We start from the raw sequence: 19,469 nt of genomic DNA, 5'->3' as shown, positions 1-19,469 counted from the left end.
AAATATTTTTATTTAATTTTTCAAATTTTAAATCTATCATTCAATTTTTAAAAATAAATTAAATATAATATTATACATAAAATGGAGAAATGGTACTCCTCCATAAAATGGGGAGTAAGGAATCTATGGCCTAAAATATATATTTTACACCAAACACAGTATAAAAATTTAATTCAATCTCATTCTTTCAATCTCTATTTTCCAATTCCAATCTTCCTTCCAAATACAGTCGAAAGTAACCATTCTCGAAAATTTTTAGTCTGTTTTTTCGACCTTTTTCTATGGTTACAGTACAAAGGATTCCCAAAACCATTACCATAGAAAAAAGCCGAAAAAACAGACTAAAATTTTTTTAAAATGGTTACTTTCGACTGTATTTGAAAGGGAGATTGGAATTGGAAAATAGAGATTGAAAGAATGAGATTGAATTAAGTTTTTATATTGTGTTTGATGTAAAATATATATTTTAGGCCATAGATTCCTTACTCCCCATTTTATGGAGGAGTACCATTAACCTATTTAAAAATATTTACAAATTGAACCCCTTTTTATTTTTGAAAAAATTGATAATTAAAATTCTGCCTCCCTAGTTTTGCTTTTTACATCTTTTTCCTTTCCTTTTAATCATAATTCCAGAAATGAGAGAGATGTCTCTGCCAGGACTTTTTTTCTAGTGATTCGTGTTCTTGTTGCTGCAGCTACCACCGTCGCTGTCGCTGCTTGTACGCCACCACTCCTTCTACTACCACGCACCACACCACACTTCCGATCCCTCTGCGTTGTCATGCTTTATCTTTTCCCCTGCGAACTACTCAAGTTTCATTTTAATCATAGTTTCAGAGATGAAAGAGATGTCTCTGCTAGGTCTTCTCCACTAACATTCATGTTCTTGTCACATCTTTATAGTTACCACTGTCATTGTTGCTGCCTGCACTCAGCACCGCAACTACTCCTTCTACTGCCGTCACACCACACTTTCCAGTCCCTCTGCGTTGTTGTGTGCTTCGTCTCTACCCCTGCGAACTACTCAGTTTTCATTTTACTTTATTTTATTTTATTACTTTTTCTATGACAATTTTTGTGTATTTGAAGATTTTTCTGCTGTCTTCGCACCGTAGTGTTTATTTTAAGGGTGGAAAAGAAAATAAAACAACTACTTCACTTCAATGGCAGATTAAGGGTGAAAAAGAAAATGCATTGCCTCAACTGAGCATTGCAATTGGCAACAAGCACAATGAATTTTTCTTTGCAAATTTGTGATTATTAATTGGTGCTGATTGTGTGAAGATTTAAGATCTGACTTGACTTGGAAAATTTTTTCTGAAAAAAAAAAACCTATTCCTTTGATTTAACCAAACCAACACAATTTGAATAGAAAGTGCAATTTTCCCTTCCCTTTATTTTTTATTGAATCAGAACTTTGCATCATATCATATGTATAATTTTTTCTTAACAATTTTTCTTATCTTGATATGAGGGGAAACATTCTTATACTATTACTAGGTTATAATTTCTAGTATTTTAAATTCATTATAATTACTAGCTATTGATGAGAAATTGGTGGTTAAAATTGAAACAACATAATCATTATGTGCACCATTTAAATATAGCTTCATTATATTACTACTAGAAATGCAAAATTTATGTTTTCATGATTATATCCAGTTGGACTGATCAGCAAAGAGCGGCTGCAGCGAAGGAAGGTTGGGGTTATAGATTAGTGTTCTCAGTGCAGCTGGTAATTTGCCAAATCTATGTTTCTTTCTGTTAGTCGCAACTCTCTTTTTCTCAATCATGATGTTTTGTATGTTTGATCATTTCCTCACAGCTTGGAAGCTTGGAGTATTTCTTGCGGTAGATGCGTCATATCTCGGTGTGCAGCAAATTGGTCGCTATATCCAGAATATCAGGAGTCATTAGGGTTACTATGGTTTGCTTGAACATGAAGTGACTAACCCTTTTTGTTAAACAGTGTTGCTTGTCATGGATGAGAATATAGAAGAGACAGTAGGCTAAGGAAACCAATTTTGTGTTCTGATGACCAACCATTGCAAGAGCCTTATAGCATATCTGTCTTTAGTGGTTTTCAACTTTTCATAGATTTTGAGTTTTTCTCATCTTAATTCTTTTGGTGGCTTGTAAATACAAGTTTGATTGGGAAGTCTTTTTAATTTTGGGTCTCTTGTATGACAAAATGTTGTCATATTAATTTCAGAATTTAATTCAATATGCTATCTCTTAAATCGAGTACAAATTTGTAATAAATTAATCTTTAAGTTGCAGGATTAGAAGATACCGTAAAAAAGAAAATACAATACATGCCTCAAACTGCACAAAAAGAGGTGACTTAGTACATTGCTCATAAGAAAAGGCAGAATTAAATCTAATCATTACCAATTTCTATTTTTTTTAAATATTAAAGATCGATTTCCAAGTATTCTCTTTTCCTTTTGTTGAAATTAAGCACAAATAAATTGAGTCATGAATTAAAACAGGTAAGAATGATTCTGCTTATAACAATCAGTATGTTCCTAAGCTAGTTAAGATCTTTACAAGACCATATCTTTGTTATTTGTTAATACACAAAAGGGGCAGTGCTAAAACAACTAACCAACCAAACCTAAATCTATATATACAAGTTCATCAAGGTTACATAAATGGTAGGTAGATCTTGCCTCTATTTTGTTCCTTGCAAGGGTCCAAATCAATTTGCGAACATCAACCTCAAGACCCCCTCTACCAGCAACTTTAAGATGGCAATCAAGAACCTTAGGATATGCACAAATAAGATGATGTCCTTTCCTGTATTTGGATCAATTCTAGGCTCTGAAGAGTTGTCAATGTATCTTCGGCTTTAATGGCAGTCATATCACTTAGTTCCTGCAGAAACGCAACTTTCTCAGTAACAAGATAACATGCGTTCTATGAAATAAAATTATTATACAGATGCTTACCTTGATGGAAATGTTACCCTTATGCTTTTTCAGAATGTCCAAGAGAACTCTGGTCCAATATCCTGTGTAGCTTAACAGTCCAAAATCTGAAAGGGGTCTTTCTGGCGTGCCAACTTTGTCCCCCTTGGAAAGTTCATATGTTGTTCAATATTTGAAATTAGAATGGATGAAATCTACAAAAATGTGTGTGCGCATCCGTGTGAGAAGGATAGAGGAGGGGGAGAGAGCACTTACAGAAGGCTATTAGAAATTTTTAATAGGATTTCTCGGAATGTTTTTCCTTTATGATAAAAGGTAGTCAATATCAACACCAGTATTATTCTGTAAAGTAAATACGAAGAAATAAGTGCAACAAAACCACAAGGCATAAGTATGGAGGAGAAATAAGATATTTAAATTAAAACAATGTCCGATGTCAAGTTTCACCAATTACAAAGCATCACAGGCTTCTCAGAAGAGATGAAAGAATTGGGCTAGCAAATTAAAAAATATAAATACTGAAATATCTCATGCCAACCTGAAATGATTAGAGCCAAGTATTATTTACCTTAGAGAAATAGCCAACCATGTGGCATCCTAGATCATCACATTCACACAAAATATAGAACAGAAATAGGTCTACATCATAATAGAGGGTCTTTTGATCAAGAAACAACTTTGCCAAATAACACAGATTCTGGCCATAAACCTTGTTCTTCTTCCCGTCATTAAAAGTAATCACAACGTTGCAAGAAATAAGGAATTGAGTTTGGATATAAAAAATATCAATCATAGTGGCCTAGGATAAAACTTACCATAGGAAGAGAAAAATGAATAGATGATAAACTTATATTAATAATAACAAAAAATATTACTGTAAATATACCTCAAACATTGACATGGTATCACTTCTGTATATTTCATCACCAGGGGGATGCTTAAGATCACATTTTCTCTGCACGAACAGGAACCAATGTTGTTACATGGGCTCAAAAAGGCATATAAATTATACGTATGATATGATGCAAAGTTCTGATTCAATCAAAAACAAAAGAAAGAAAAAATTGCACTTCCTATTCGAATTGTGTTGGTTTGGTTAAATCAAAGGGACAAGTTTTTTTCCAGAATAAATTTTTCAAGTCAAGTCAGATTCGAAATCTTCACACAATCAGACACCAATTAATAATCACAAATTTGCAAAGAAAAATTCATTGTGCTTGTTGCCAATTGCAATGTTCAGTTAAGTCAATGCATTTTCTTTTCCACACTTAAATCTGCCATTGAAGTGAAGTAATTGTTTTATTTTCTTTTCCACCCTTAAAATAAACACTGCGGTGCGAAGACAGCAGAAAAATCTCCAAATAGGGGTGTCCATGGATCGGATCCGATCCACATATTCGCGGTGTTTATCCGAATTCGATCCGAAAACTGCGGATATGGATCTGATCCGCAAGGCTTTCGGATCGGATCCGCACACTAATCGAATCGGATTGCGGATTTTGTGTTGGTATCCGCATATCCGATCCGCATATCGGCGTATCGTGCCCCATTAATTTTTGCATACAAAACACGAGGAAGAATAAAACAAGCACATAGGGGTGTCCATGGATCGGATCCGATCCGCATATCCGCGGTGTTTATCCGAATCCGATCCAAAAATTGCGGATATGGATCCGATCCGCAATGCTTTCGGATCGGATCGAATTGGATCCGCACACTAATCGGATCGGATTGCGGATTTTGTGTTGGTATCCGCATATCCGATCCGCATATCTGCATATCCGCAAAATTAAAGAAATAAATAAGTAAATATTCTTTTTATGTTTTATTTCAATTAATAATTATCATATATGTTATATTATTTTAATTTATTATTTAAGAAAAGTATGTTTAATATTATTTTAAGAGTAAACATATTTAAAAGAATAGAAAAATGAATTTTATTGATATTTTTTAATAAAAATAAGCCTTTAAAAATATTTTAATTGTTTTGCGGATCGAATCGGATCGGATCGGATCGGATCCAACCTTAAAAGCTGCGGATATTGGATCCGATTCGATCCGATGATTTTAATGCAGATCAGATCGAATTTTTTGCCATATCCGATCCGATCCGATCCGCGGGCACCCCTATCTCCAAATACACAAAAATTGTCATAGAAAAAGTAATAAAACAAAATAAAGTAAAATGAAACCTGAGTAGTTCGCAGAGGCAAAGACGAAGCACACAACAACGCAGAAGGACTGGGAAGTGTGGTGTGGCGGCAGAAGGAGTAGTGGCGGTGCTGAGTGCAGGCAGCAACAATGACAGTGGTAACTGTAGAGATGTGACAAGAACATGAATGTTAGTGGAGAAGTCCTAGCAGAGACATCTCTTTCATCTCTGAAATTATGATTAAAATGAAACCTGAGTAGTTCGCAGGGGAAAAAACAAAGCACAACAACGTAGAGGGACCGGAAGTGTGGTGTGGTGGCAGTAAAAGGAGTGGTGGCGGTGCTAAGTACAAGCAGCAGCGACAACGACGGTGGTAGCTGCAGCAACAAGAACACGAATCACTAGGAAAGAAGTCCTAGCAGAGACATCTTCCTCATTTCTGGAATTATGATTAAAGGGAAAGAAAAAAGATGTAAAAAGCAAAACTAGGGAGGCAAAATTTTAATTATCAATTTTTTCAAAAATAAAAAAAATGGGATTCAATTTGTAAATATTTTTAAATGGGTTAATGGTACTCCTCCATAAAATGGGGAGTAAGAAATTCATGGTCAATTATTCAAGAATACGTTAAATAAATTTTTTTGAAAAAAAATTTAAAGCATAAATATCACCTAATCACTAAGATTATAATTAATTAGGCAATTGATTATTTATTTACTCTCTTATTAATTCCATTTTTCTAACATTTTTCCACGTAATATCATTAGAAATTAGTTCTTCTATTTCACCTTCACCCATAAAATTAAAATTTTCATGAAATTCCTTAAATTGTTCATGCCTTATGTCATTCCGTGAAATAAAATTGTATAAAGCCAGCACCAATGATTCTAACTTGTGTAAACCTAAGATCTTGCTTTTTAAAAAAATACCTTGAAGGAATATATGCAGTAAGTAGTTTAGATAAAACATTGTCTAAAAATAATGGTGGAGGATCAATACTTTTACTATATGAATCATTACAGTAAAAATGTGAAAATGGTGGTGGAGTGTTCGTACTTCTAGCAGATGGAACATTGCGTAAAATGATGGTGAAAGGTCTTCTAACAAATAGAACCTTGTGTGAAAATAGTGGTGGAAGATCAGGATTTCCAACAAAAATAGAAAACATTTTTTACAGAGCCAAAAATAAAAGTATATCTTTTTTGTTTTGAAGTTTATTTTTTTACAAAAATAATAAAATAATTTATTAAAAAACAAAAAAAAGTCGTATATTTTTATTTTTTTAAAAGATTATGAATTAACTTTTTAAAAAAGTTAAAAAATTTTCTTTTCATAATTCAAAAAAAAAAGCTTTTACTCCTTCTCAAAGGCTCATTTTTTGATTCACTCCAGCGCAGCTAATTTGGTGCTTTCTTACGGTCTTAATCCAATTAAGCGTACCTAATTAATCTGTTGCGCTTTTTGTTTTTCGTTTTTTTTAAGTTTAATTTTGCATTCCAATTAAGTAGAATTGTGAGTGGAACATCTTTTAGTGTAAATCTCAAATTAGCTTTCAATTTTGTTTTTAAACATTTTTAATTTAATAATTTTCTATTACACATGAAATTTGTAAATGTTAAATAATGAAAAAATAGTTGCTTAAAATATAAATAATACGGAAAGAAATTTATAAAATAAGAAAAATTTATAAAGTAACAAAGTAAAAGAAGACACCTCAATCAGGCAGAAATAGTTATATCAAAAGGTGATCCATGGTGATTTATGATGACATTGTACCAGGGGTAGCAGAGGTGATACAAATACTTCTAAAGTGCATAATTTTTTGATATATATATTTTTGTGAAAAAAGAAAAAAATCATGTCTAACGTCATTACATACATCATTATGGTTGCCTAGCATTGCTAGTGTCATTCGGCTTTGTTTTTTCTTTTGTTAAATTCTTAGCCCAAAGTATAGAAACATATGCCTCTTAATATTAGAAAAAAGAAAAAAAAAAGCTTGCTTGATGTATCATGTAAATAAAATATTAGCCAAAAAGAGATTATATAAAGCTTAGCCTTCTTCCATTCACAGACACTAAGAACCGCAGAAAAAGTGAGAACAGTGTGAAGCAAAATCCAAGGTAGGTTGTTCAACTCTTACATCTACTTCACTATTTTACTGTTTGTTCCTTCTTCCTGCTTCTATGAAGTTTGTTTATGGACTATATATCTGAATTGCTGAAGTTTTCCCTGAAACTGTGTGGTATTTGAGATTGAAATTAGTAAATTACCTAAAATTACTTATTTAATGCATGAGTGATTATTAATTTGATATTCAAGTTGAATGAGTTTGGATATCATTCTTATTCTGTTATAATTGACTAGTTCGATCTATGTAGAATAGAAAACAGAATCTGTTATTTTTCAATTTAAGGTGGTTATTATTGAGATGATATGTAATGAAGTCAGAATTTTAATCAAAATGAGGTATTCTGGGTTCCGTGAGGTACTTGAATTGATCATGATGTCAGAACACTAGTGTGCCTTTTAATTTGGACAAGTTAATCTCTCAGGTATGCATATTGATTTTCTTTTTATTTGAGACAAGTCATCAATCATATAAAAGAAAGGGAGAAGTAAACTCATGCAATTTTAACACTTCACATGAATGACCAAAATAAAAAATAAAAAGGTCATGTGACTTTTTCTTAATTGATTATGTAACCCTTTTAACAACCGTATATTGTTACACAACCACCATTTGCTCTTGCTCTTACATAAAAGTAAAAGTGTAAAACTACTCTTCTGACTAGATACATCTTTTTATATATGGAAAGTATATGTTAATTGAGGGCAACTGATTCTCTATGTATGAATGTGAAGAGTGAATTTGATTAGTTAGATCTTTCGTTAATAGTTGAGATTATAATATAGAGCCGCATTTTTTTTTTGAGTGATCATGTGACTTCTTAATAACTTTAAATATTTACCATCTATATGTAAAATTATACGATCTAGATTTACGTCTTTTTCTTTTATTTGATTTTATTTCCATCTGATTTTCCTATTTATGTTTTCTATTTTGTTTGTAATCATATTTTCTGTTTACTTACATTGTTACACACGGAAGGACTGACTCAAACCTCATTTGACTTCTTTGTTTACTTGAAAATATGAAAGCACACTCCAAATGGATCTGCAGAAATTGAATCTCGATAATACAAATGAAACCGAAAACTCTTTTGTGAAGGACCAAAACTATGCACATATTGAATCTTTATTGAGAACCCAACCAAGAGAAGTTCAAGTAATTGGAGTCTGGGGCATGGGCGGTATAGGTAAGACAACCATTGCTGCTGCTATATTTGAAGAGTTCTCTCCCAAATATGAAGTCAATTGTTTCTTGGCAAATGTAAGAGAAGAATCATCAAAGCATGGATTCAAATACATATTGAATAAGCTTCTTTGTGAGTTACTACAAGAAGATATTCATATTGATACTCCCACAATCATATCCTCTAATATTATGAATAGATTGAGGCACAAGAAAGCTCTTATTGTTCTAGATGATGTGAGTAGCTCTGATCTTCTTGATCTTTTGCTCGGAGTAGGACATGATTATCTAGGAGTTGGTAGCAGAGTTATTGTGACAACTCGAGATAAGCATGTCCTTACAAGTAGAGCACTTGACCAAATTCTTGAAGTCAAGGAAATGAACTATCATAACTCCCTTAAACTCTTTAGCTTGAATGCCTTTAACCAAATCCATCCACCTGAGAATGGATTCCGGGAGCTATCGAAGAGAGCAGTTGCTTATGCCAAAGGCAACCCTTTAGCTCTAAAGGTTTTGGGATCGTTTCTTCGTTCCAAAAGTGAAAATGAGTGGGACAGTGCACTAGCAAAATTGAAAGGAACTCCTGATGCAAATGTTCATAAGGTGTTGAGATTGAGCTTTGATGAATTGGATGATGCAGAAAAGAATATATTTCTTGACATTGCATGTTTTTTCAAAGGGGAAGAAAGAGAAAAAGTAATAATGATATTGAATTCCTGTGGTTTCCATGCAAATATAGGGATAAGAAACCTTTTAGACAAGGCTCTGATAACAATAACCAAAATGAAGAGAATACAAATGCATGACTTGATACAAGAGATGGGTCAAGAAATTGTCTGTGAAGAGTCTGCTAAAATTCCTGGGGGACAAAGTAGATTGTGGAACCCTGATGAAGTTTGTGACATACTGAAGAATGATAAAGTAAGAGAAAATGATTCTTTGTGTTGTTTCCAAAAACATATATGAAATATAGCTTATTGAATATTACATTAACATTGATTGTTGTATTTATTTGTCAGGGGACTGATGCAATTGAAAGCATATTCTTGGACATGACTCAAACCACAGATCTATATATAAGCTCCAATGCATTTAGAAAGATGCCAAATCTAAGGTTACTTGCCTTTGCTGATAGCATTGGTCATGGGGAAAGGAGAACAAACAATAATTTGTATCTTCCAACAAATCTTCAATTACCTAATAGCTTGAGATATATTCAGTGGGATGGATATCCATTGAAATCTTTACCATCCATTGGTTGGCCTAAAAACTTGGTTGAGATTTCCATGCCATACAGCAATGTCGAGAAACTTTGGGACGGAGTACAGGTATGCATGATATAACACCATGTATGTATATATTTGTTTGTCTTTGATAGAATTTTAAGTGTTAAATCCTAAACCTTAAATGTATGTATGTATATATATTGTTACAGAATTTACCAAGTTTAGAGATAATCGACCTTCGAGGCTCCAAGCGCTTGATAGAGTGTCCAAATTTCTCAGCCACCCCAAATTTAAAAGAAGTATGGTTCAATTTCTGTGAAAGCTTGACTCATGTTCACCCTTCTATTTTCTCTCTTGAGAAGCTTGAATTTTTAGCTGTGTATGGATGCAAAGAACTCAAGAGCCTATGCAGTAGCCATTGTTCACCTTCTCTTCATACAGTGGTTGCCTATAACTGCCCTAATCTCCAAGAGTTCTCAGTCCCAATTCTGCATCAAGATTCCAAAATTCATTTGCATTTGAGATCAACTCCTTTGAAAGAACTTCCACCATCAATTCTGCATCTTAAACACCTTGTAAACTTCTCTTTTCCAATTAGCAAGAATCTTGCAAAACTTCCTGCAAATTTTGCTAATCAAATCATGCTTTCTGACATCAGTGAACACGAGCAAGACGTGGTCACCACTCTGCATTCAGTACTACCCAGCCCTGTTTTCAAACATGTAAAGCTTCTCAAATTTGATAATTGCCATAGCTTAACCGAACTCCCTGACAACATCTCTTTGCTATCATCATTAGTGAAACTAAGCTTTCATAAAACCAATGTCATAGGCTTACCTGAAAGCATTAAGTTTCTTCCACAACTCAAAGTTCTTAAAGTTTGTCACTGTGAAATGCTGCAATTTATACCAGTGTTTCCACCTTCTGTTGAATGTCTTAAGGTATGGGATTGTAAATCTTTGAAGACAATATTGAGTTTGGAAAGTGAAACACCCAAACAACATGCAGGTACTTTCATATTCCTGGACTGCATGAATTTTGATGAAAATTCATGCAATGCCATTCTGAAAGATGCTATTGCTAGGACAAAATGTTGGATGGAAACAATACTAACAACCGAATCAGAAGTCTCGGAAGAACAACGAGACAATGAAGATCATACTGTGATTAATTTTGGGAAGATCTGTTATTTCTTTCCTATAAGAGGTAGCATACTTCAAGAGTTTTTCCATGACTACTCTGCTCAATCTTCATTTAGTACTAAAGTGCCTCCAAGCTCCAATTTGTGTGGGTTCATTTTCTTCTTGGTTCTTTCTGGAGCACAATCATGCAGCACTGATGAACTTGTTATTAACTTTGAGTGCGAATGTTACTTGGAAACAAGCTGGGGAGAAAGTATCCATGTAGCAAGTTCCGCCATTGTCGAATGGGACTGCGATATGACCTTTGGATACCAGCTGAATGTTATGCAGGATCATGTGTTGTTATGGTATGATGAAGAATGTTCAAAGCAGATAATGGAAGCAGTTAAAGGAAGAGAATCTATTACTGAAAAGAATTCCCATTTTAATGCAAAGGTGACAGTTAAGTTCGTTGCTCGGCTACCAAACAAAGAGGAAGCAATGATAAAAGAGTGTGGCGTCCGATGGATATATTCAAATATGGAGGCAGGATCATGAAGAGAGCAGAGATCCAAGAGAATCATGGAAGATGAATACTAGAAGTGAAAAGCACAAGGTAATCATCCAAAGCTTATTTGATTGTGATTTTTCATTGTATTTGTATGCTGTGCTTGCTGATTGATGTATATTTCAATCAAGTATTTGGAATAATATCAATAAATTGCAATTGTTGCTGCTGGAAAAGACTTGTTCTAAGGTTGTGTACCTAAATTTTTTGGTAAGAAATTTGATTGTATTCTCACCTTTCTGTTTGCTTGTTTAATTTGACCGGTTGTAATTTCTTTTCAGAAATGAAATATTATCTCACAAATAAGTACTATATAATTTAAATATGGTTTATTTTTCTTAGAGTAAAACTCCAAATTAGGTTATAACTAATGATATTTGTTCATACGAATTATTAGTATCTAATAAAAAAAAAATAAGAAACCGATTTCTGACTTTTGAAATATTATTAGATGAATTAGTTTCAAATAAATTATAAAAAAATAAATTAGTCTCTAATATGTTTTAACAAATGACAAATTATTCTTTTTTTTTTAAATAATATGTTCGAGGGATAAATTATCTGAAAATTTACAAGGTAAAATATTACTTTGTCTTATGTTTTATTTCGTAATTTATCTAATATATAAAAGGTTTGATGAATTTGATATTTTATTCTGTTAAAAACTAATGAAAGCCAAAAGAGATTTTGATGATTTTTCACTCTGAATTTCATTTCTTATAATTTATTTGACTTTACAATTAAGAAATTTAGTACAAATTCAAAATTTAATCTTGAAAAGGACAAAATAGCAAATATTTAACGTAGAATAATTGAGCTGATGAATTAGCAATAATTTAATTTCTACCACTTGACATGTATAAGTTTATAACTCTTTCCATGACCAACAAAAAAAAAAAAGTTTATAACTCTTTCCATGTAGGAAGGATACCTGCACCTTCTCCACTGTCTATCGTTGCAGCCACCTTATATAATTAATTAATCATTAATCTTTCGTTGGAGGTCCTTTTCAAAAGTTGATGACATAATCCAATAGTGTGAATTGAAGGAAAATAAAGGAGAATGACTCATTGACTTTTCCCTTTCTTTCGGACTAGTCATGTTTAAAAAAAGATGTATTCAGTAACAAATTAAAAAGCGTGATTCTCAAAAATGTGTGTGTGTGAGAGAGAGAGAGAGTATTTAGATGAAACCCTAGGTGAGAGTGTGGAATATGTTTACTAGATTATGTAAAATAAGGGCATATTTAGATGTGTTTTTTTATTTTCCATTTCTATTTTCAATATTTTTCATGTTCAAAATTTTATAAAAAAGTAAAAATGAAAGAAGTGAAAAATATTTTTTTTACTATTTTTTTCTTTTTTCACTAATTTTTAAAAACAGAAGACATTAAAATCAAAATGAAAAAGGTACTCTTAAACTAATCAGAACCAATCTACAAACATAAACATTCAGAAGCTAAAATTTTATCACAGTTTTGTACGACATTTATCGGCCACATACATACATCTTGGATTTTTTATTTTAATAAATAAAATAAATATTATATTTACCAAAAAAAAATAATTTTATGAAGATTTATCGATTTAAATTTTCTTGTCATATCTCGTTTACAGTGCAAACGAGATATGACACGTTAACGCAACACGTGTATATCTCGTTTACACTGTAAACGAGATTAAAAAAAGACAAATATTCAGCATCTATAAAAGGATGTGTAACCCTTGATATTTTCTACACACATTTCATATCATTTCTCTGTCTCGTTTTTCTCACAAAAACAAAGCTAAATGGACAGTAACAATCCATTCATAGTTGTGCTTGTCTATCCCAATTGTCGTATGAGAAATGGTGACAACGAGGTGACGTTTGAGTGTCAGGATCCGATATTATTTCGCACTCAGCGTGTGGAGACGTTGTCGGATTTGAAGAGTTTGATATTGAGCAAGGTCGGTGGTACAGAAGCAAGGGAGATAGGAAGGGTGGGGTATAGGTTGCTGGCACCTATGGAAAACGGAGTCTTCTGGTTTCGACTATTCCGACTTCAAGGGGACGAGCATGTGCGACTGATGTTCGACATCTATGGGAGGATCATGGTAGAACAGGTAATGGACTGTCTGCCGAGGTGGGTCACGGTGGTAGTGGTGGTTCTATACACGAAACCTATGTGCAGGACGACTGATCTCTCGCACCGCCGCCCATTCATGTCGCCATTCTAGAGCATGAGGCATAGGAGGGTGAAGAGGAGTCGGACGAAGATTACGTGGCGGACAGTGTGGACAGTAAGTCATCCGATGGTGGCAATGAGGATGAGTTTGTGCTGGAGACACTTGTCGGGGCTGTGGCGCACCATGTGCTACCTCCACCTCACCCGATTCCGGTGCTATAGGCAGTGCCAAGTCACTATCACAGTCTAGATTTGGACGCCATGCATGAGAGGAACCCGGTTTCTAACACCTGTGAAGCGAATTACAACCTAGACGGCAGTGTAGAGTTTCGGATCGGCCACAGGTTCAGGTGTCGAGAGGCGGTGCTTCAAGGTGTGAAAAACTACAGTATTCGCAGGAGTGTTGAGTACCGGGTGATCAAGTCCGACCGGTTAAAGTACTATGTGCAGTGCTGTCAAGCCGGCAATGGTTGTTAATGGAGCCTCCGTGTGGCCCTTCGTCAGAATCTCGGATACTGGTAAGTTCAAATTTAATTGTAAATTTGAGTACTTTTGTATGATATGTTATGTAGGTTAGAGATATAGTGTAAGCATAAATGTTTTGTTGTGATTAGGGAGGTTCGGAGGTTTGGTGGACCGCACAATTGTCTAGCATCCACCATGTCTCAAGACCATCGTCAGTTAGATAGCAGTCTCATCTGCAGGGTCATATTGCCCTTGATACAGTCTAACCCCTCTGTCAGTATCCCGGTCTTGCAAGGTATGGTCCAAGCAAGCTATCACTTCAAACCCTCATACATAAAGGTGTGGATGGTAAAGCAGAAGGCAATTGCACGGATCTACGGGGATTGGGAAGAGTCGTACAACAAGGTGCCGAAGCTGCTTCAGGCACTGCTGAGCTATTTTCCCAGCACCATTTGTAACCTACGCGTCAAACCATACTACGATGGACACCTCATGGTACGCGATCGCTGCATGTTCGACAAAGTATTTTGGGCTTTTCCGTCATGTGTCAAGGCCTTCAATCATTGCAAGCCGTTTGTATCCGTAGACGGCACGCATCTATATGGCAGGTACAGTGGATTGTTGCTTATTGCGGTGGAGCAAGACGGAAACATCAACATACTGCCAATTGCTTTTGCCATAGTCGAGTCCGAGAGCACAGAGTCATGGTCGTTCTTCCTTGCTAATCTGAGGCGCCACATCACCCCACAAGACGACTTGCTGGTTATATCCGACAGATCTCAGGCACATCGACGTCGATCAGGCACGCCCCGAGGAAGGGCAAGATCGTCCCTGGGCTGGCTGGCAGTGGGTTGTACGTCAGGGGGCAACTCCGCCAGTCTCGGGTCCTCCAGTACCTCCTGCCCTGACAGATGCCTAACACGGCAAGCCCCACACCACTAGTCATAGTACTCTAAGGTCGGCCTGGTATCGAAGGTGTGGTACACAGAGATCCGACGACCGGGATGAAACCTCTGGTGCCATCTATCATACCACTCCTTCAGCTTCAGCAGCCACCATACATCCTCATCACGACCAGTGGTAGTCAAGTACTTGTCAGTGAAAATGGTAAGTCGAAATATAACATCAATCTCACCTATTAAGATTTACCAGAGTGTCTGGTACCTGCTGCTCTCCATTGAACTGCCGTTTCACTTGATCAACGTGGTGAAACTGGACAATATTGAAGCACAATAGGGGCTGACAACCAAGGTTCTGAGAACCGGACCGGTCATCGAACTGCTCTAGCTACTGGTTCACTGGTTTATTGGTCCAACCGGTCTAACCGTGGTTCAACCGGAAAAATCATTTTAAAATAAAATAATAAATAAATTATAAATAAACATCCTGAAATATAACTCAACCCATTTTTTGTCTCATGACAACACTGTCATTCAGACAACATAATCATTGAATACAATGCAAAGGTACTTATTCATTGAGATCTCACATCATACAAACAACTTTCATGACTAAAGTTTGCACATTTTCAACAAACAATTGTAACCATTGTTATTTTTTCTTTTACAATGATATGTACAAATCACGTATAGTACAAAACTACAAACTAACTGGAAATAGATATGAGCTTAGATGCATGATTATATAGTATAGTGAGGTAAGTTTTTGTCTCTGTTGTTAACATGAGATTATACAATGCTCCCCCTGTGAATTTGTCTCTAAGAAACATTATAATATTCATGAATTCGCAAAATGTTTACTCTAGGGAAGCAGAGAGCATACATACTGGACTAGGCAAGCAATGCTTAACTACATTGAATAAATTTGCATGGCCTTGACATGACTTTGACTAATAACACATATACAAATATGCATTGAAAAAGTACAAAATTTCAATAAACATTACTAAACAGAGGCAAGAAAGAACAATCATCATTCAGCAACAAACATTACAAACAGCAACAAGTAATCACACTGTTACCAAATTCAAAAAGAATGAAAATCAGATAACCCCAATCATAAACACTATTACCAAATTAAATAAAAAATCAACCAAAAATCACCTTGCAAATCAAAAACTCAATCTCTTGAACTCAATAATTACATCAGTTATCCAACTAAATAATTGCATCACAGTTATCATAAACTGATTTCAAAGCCTAGAAGTAGAGTGAAATTAAAAACATGAAGCATATAATAAATCAAAAGATCACCAATTGCAAATTTTTTAATAAGAACAGAAGTTAAGAACAATGAAAAATGAAAAAAAATTCAATAGTTTTCAACCCAATTTTAATAAAGCTCATCACAATGATTAACAACAACAAAAAGTACTGAAGGAACAGTGAAAAGATTCAACAGTTTTCAACCCAATCAACCAAGCACTGACTGAGTATTCTGTTCTGATTCTGTGATTGAGAAGCAACAAATTTAAGTTACAGCAACAAATTTAACAAATCCAAGTAAAGTCCCAATTTACAGCAACAAGGCAAATTTGATTAGCAATTCAGCAACATGCAAAAATACAGGGAGAAGAAAAATCTGAAAAAGAGAGAACAGGGAAGCGATGGTGCAGGGACTCACCAACGGTCGACGGCGAGTCGGCGATCACCCCACGGAAGGCGACGAAGCAAGAGACACCCCCATGAGTTGCTTCTGCCGCCGGTGACGAGACAAACAAACCATGAGATGCCAGTGACTGAGACGAGACTCGAGTGAGACTGGGAGGCAGAATCGAGCAGAGACAACCACGGACGACGAGCAGCAACCAACACGCACAGCTCGAGCACTCGCTGGCGAAGGGAGGCGCGAGCAACCGAGCACAGAGGAGAACGGCGAGATGCGAGCACTCGACGTAGAGGATCCGGCGAGAGGCCCGAGAGCACGAAGACGGAAGTTCTTGAGTGCGACAGACGGCGGCAGCAGTCTCTCACTCCGACAGACGGGGACAACTATTGGTGGAGGCTAGGGTTTGCTTTCATTGGGGGAGGTTAGGGCAATTTGCTCTTTGCCTTAAGGAAGGAGTTGAAGAAAAGGGGAATTGGGGATAAAGATAACGCGTGGATTTTTCCCTTTCAAGGAAGGAAACGATGTCGTTTTCAGTAAACCGGCGGGTTCCGGTCCGGTCCGACCTGTCGGTAATCGGCCAGTTCAACGATTTTTGAACGGTTTTTAATTTTGCAGTTTTATACACTGGACCGGACCATTTTTTTGCCGGTTCCTGGTTGAACCGGTTCGACCGGCCGATCCGGTCCGATTTTCAGAGCATTGCTGACAACCATGTCCCCCACTCCTCCTCCTCACGAAACTAGGGCGGGTACAAAGCCTGCATAGCAGGGTCATCGTAGACTCTCCATACAAACTGAAGAAAAAAAGTTTTCGACATAATACAAACACAATTATTTTACGAAATCTATCTAATTATCCAGATAACACACAAACTAAAGCATATGGTGTCTATCTAAAAATAAAGACATAAGTATTTTACGACTAACCTCGTCGAATCGTAGTCGGTCGATTAAAACCCTCCAATGCAGGACCCTGGCCTCATGCTGATCCCTGCTCTGCTGCTGTAATCCAACCAACTTAATACATCGCAGGAGAACATATACGGTTCATGAAGTAACATACCAAAAGAATTGACAAAATTATTTAATTCAAATACATAAATAAATATTTCTCACCTCGTAGGCAGCGAATACTGGTAGACCTCTCTATCTGGTGGACACCACTGAGGAAATCTCTGATAGATCCAAGACATCAACAGCAGAGTGCAGCCAGCGATACCCGTAACGCCCCGCTGTGCCGCCGAACAAAGTGACTAATAAGTCCAGGCCAGCATAGCCGAACCCCAGGAAACGCCCTACACTCCTCAAAGTCCCGGAGCAACGGTAGCCAACGAAGGTGCACCAGATTGTTGAACTTGTCGGTCATCAGATACCCTTCGATCAGTAACATGATATAACACCTGGCGTACTGTCGGAGGGTCTCGGGATCGTCTGTCAGGGGCATCTGGCAGACACGATCTCGCAACCACACAAGCTTCAGGGTGAAAGACTCCTTCCTCTTCACCGCCTGCTGTATGTGCTGCCACGAGAGGCCTGGCGCCGAGCAGCTGCTCCACCAACGCCCACATCTCCGTCTGGTACCACCTACCAAAGTCACAGAGGCACTCCCGACAAGGTTACCGTGTGCGCGTAGGCCGAGGTGATACGCCACGTCCTGCAGGGTGATAATGACCTCACCCCACCGCAGATGAAACGTATGCGTCTCTAGACGCCATCGCTCCACGAGTGCCAATATCAGGGAGTTGTCAAAAGTAAAATCCCCGAGGGGCACCATGTCACCGAATCCAGCCTCAACCAGATATGGGACGATGACGTCGGATGGAGGTAAAGTATGGTTCACTCGCTGGGGCAGTAGGAGGCGAGGCATCTGAAGAATGAAAAAAAAATAATTTAGCCTTAAGAATAAAATATTTCAACTTTCTAGCCTACATGTGTCTCTACATTACACATTTCATAATAAGCAAATCCTAACTATAGCGTTATAAATACTAATAATATAGCACAAGAATAACGGAGTTCCAAACTAATAATTATGTCATACCAACCTAGCACAAGCGAATATAATTCTAAATTCCTCCTACAGACCTAACTCCTAATTCATATAACTACGTTCCAGTTCTTCATGACTACCCTAACAATGGCCACATCCTTAAATTAAACAAACATAACAAAATTAACCTTAAAGTCGGCCGCCCCGGCGTAATGTGTCGTCTCGTTCAGCCTGTTAATGTCTCCATCATTCCCCACCTGGCGCACCATCCCTGATTCAGTCGAAGGTATGGTCAGAAAGGATTAAAAGAGGGAAGAAAGAGGTTGACAAAATCAAACTGGAGCCCGGAACTAAGCTATAAACGACTTGTATATATAGGCGCGGACAGGCAGCATCTCGTTTACACTGTAAACGAGATACGACAAGAGAATTTAAATCGGTAATTACTTTTAAATTTATTTATTTTGATAAATATTACATTCATTTTATTTATTAAAATAAAAAATTCCATACATCTTTCTATTTTTTTTATTAGTTTTCCTGTAACAAAAGTATTTTTCTTAAAAATTTAAACTAATAAAAAAATATATAAATAATATAAAATAGTTGTAGTTTGATTTTGAAACAAAAGATAATAAAGGACAGAAAAAATGATTGAGTCATAGTTCATTCCTTTTATCTATTTAATTTTTAAATAAAAAAGTTGTCTTATATTATTTTTTATATTTTTAAAAAATAACAAGAATTAACTTCTATTTTTTTATAAAAATTCTGATATTATATTATAAAATTATTTTTTACAAAAAATTAAACTAATAAAAAGACAAACAAAATCATTTTTACTATTGTGCAGACATAAAATCTTAAAGGGATCTTTAAATTAGAAAACCTTACATCGCTAACTGCGAGTAGGTGTTACCTCACCATAACCTCTAAGCAAGATTTTTTTTTTTTTTTTTTG

The 19,469-nt window shown here is 35.8% G+C and overlaps 3 protein-coding genes across 4 annotated transcripts in view; all 3 read left to right on the top strand.

Moving 5' to 3' along the window:
- The window catches only part of LOC107464298 (disease resistance protein RPV1-like), a 13,623-nt gene extending 11,765 nt beyond the window's left edge, over positions 1-1,858 (top strand). Inside the window, exons 5-6 of the mRNA XM_052253909.1 lie at positions 1,666-1,738; positions 1,829-1,858. Of these exons, the coding sequence (XP_052109869.1) occupies positions 1,666-1,738; positions 1,829-1,858 (103 nt within the window). The remainder of the gene's footprint in view (positions 1-1,665; positions 1,739-1,828) is intronic.
- The window catches only part of LOC107464407 (disease resistance protein RPV1), a 65,803-nt gene extending 54,190 nt beyond the window's left edge, over positions 1-11,613 (top strand). The window contains exons 1-4 of one of the 2 annotated variants that reach the window (XM_016083316.3): positions 7,064-7,211; positions 8,251-9,325; positions 9,424-9,732; positions 9,840-11,613. In XM_016083316.3, the coding sequence (XP_015938802.1) occupies positions 8,261-9,325; positions 9,424-9,732; positions 9,840-11,309 (2,844 nt within the window). In that variant the 5' untranslated portion in view covers positions 7,064-7,211; positions 8,251-8,260 and the 3' untranslated portion in view covers positions 11,310-11,613. Of the gene's footprint in view, positions 1-7,063; positions 7,212-8,250; positions 9,326-9,423; positions 9,733-9,839 lie in introns of those variants that run through there. The other variant, XM_052254636.1, reaches the window with a different exon arrangement.
- A 2,134-nt stretch (positions 11,614-13,747) lies between these two features.
- LOC127741500 (uncharacterized) lies at positions 13,748-17,743 on the top strand. Its single transcript, XM_052254159.1, has 3 exons — positions 13,748-13,923; positions 14,101-14,713; positions 17,642-17,743. The coding sequence occupies exons 1-3, from the start codon at positions 13,748-13,750 to the stop codon at positions 17,741-17,743; spliced, it is 891 nt and encodes a 296-aa protein (XP_052110119.1).
- The last annotated feature ends 1,726 nt before the right edge of the window (positions 17,744-19,469 follow it).

Source organism: Arachis duranensis, chromosome 9 (assembly GCF_000817695.3).
Source record: "Arachis duranensis cultivar V14167 chromosome 9, aradu.V14167.gnm2.J7QH, whole genome shotgun sequence".
Lineage (NCBI taxonomy): Eukaryota > Viridiplantae > Streptophyta > Magnoliopsida > Fabales > Fabaceae > Arachis > Arachis duranensis.
This window is presented reverse-complemented; position numbering and strand designations above follow the sequence as displayed.

Excerpts from the sequence above, each read along its gene's own strand:
- LOC127741500 (XM_052254159.1), top strand. The coding sequence starts at position 13,748 with ATGCATGAGAGGAACCCGGTTTCTAACACCTGTGAAGCGAATTACAAC. Across the intron at positions 13,924-14,100 it reads ATCAAGTCCGACCGGTTAAA|GGAGGTTCGGAGGTTTGGTG; the intron begins GTACTATGTGCA and ends TGTTGTGATTAG. Across the intron at positions 14,714-17,641 it reads CCCCACAAGACGACTTGCTG|GCAGCGAATACTGGTAGACC; the intron begins GTTATATCCGAC and ends CTCACCTCGTAG.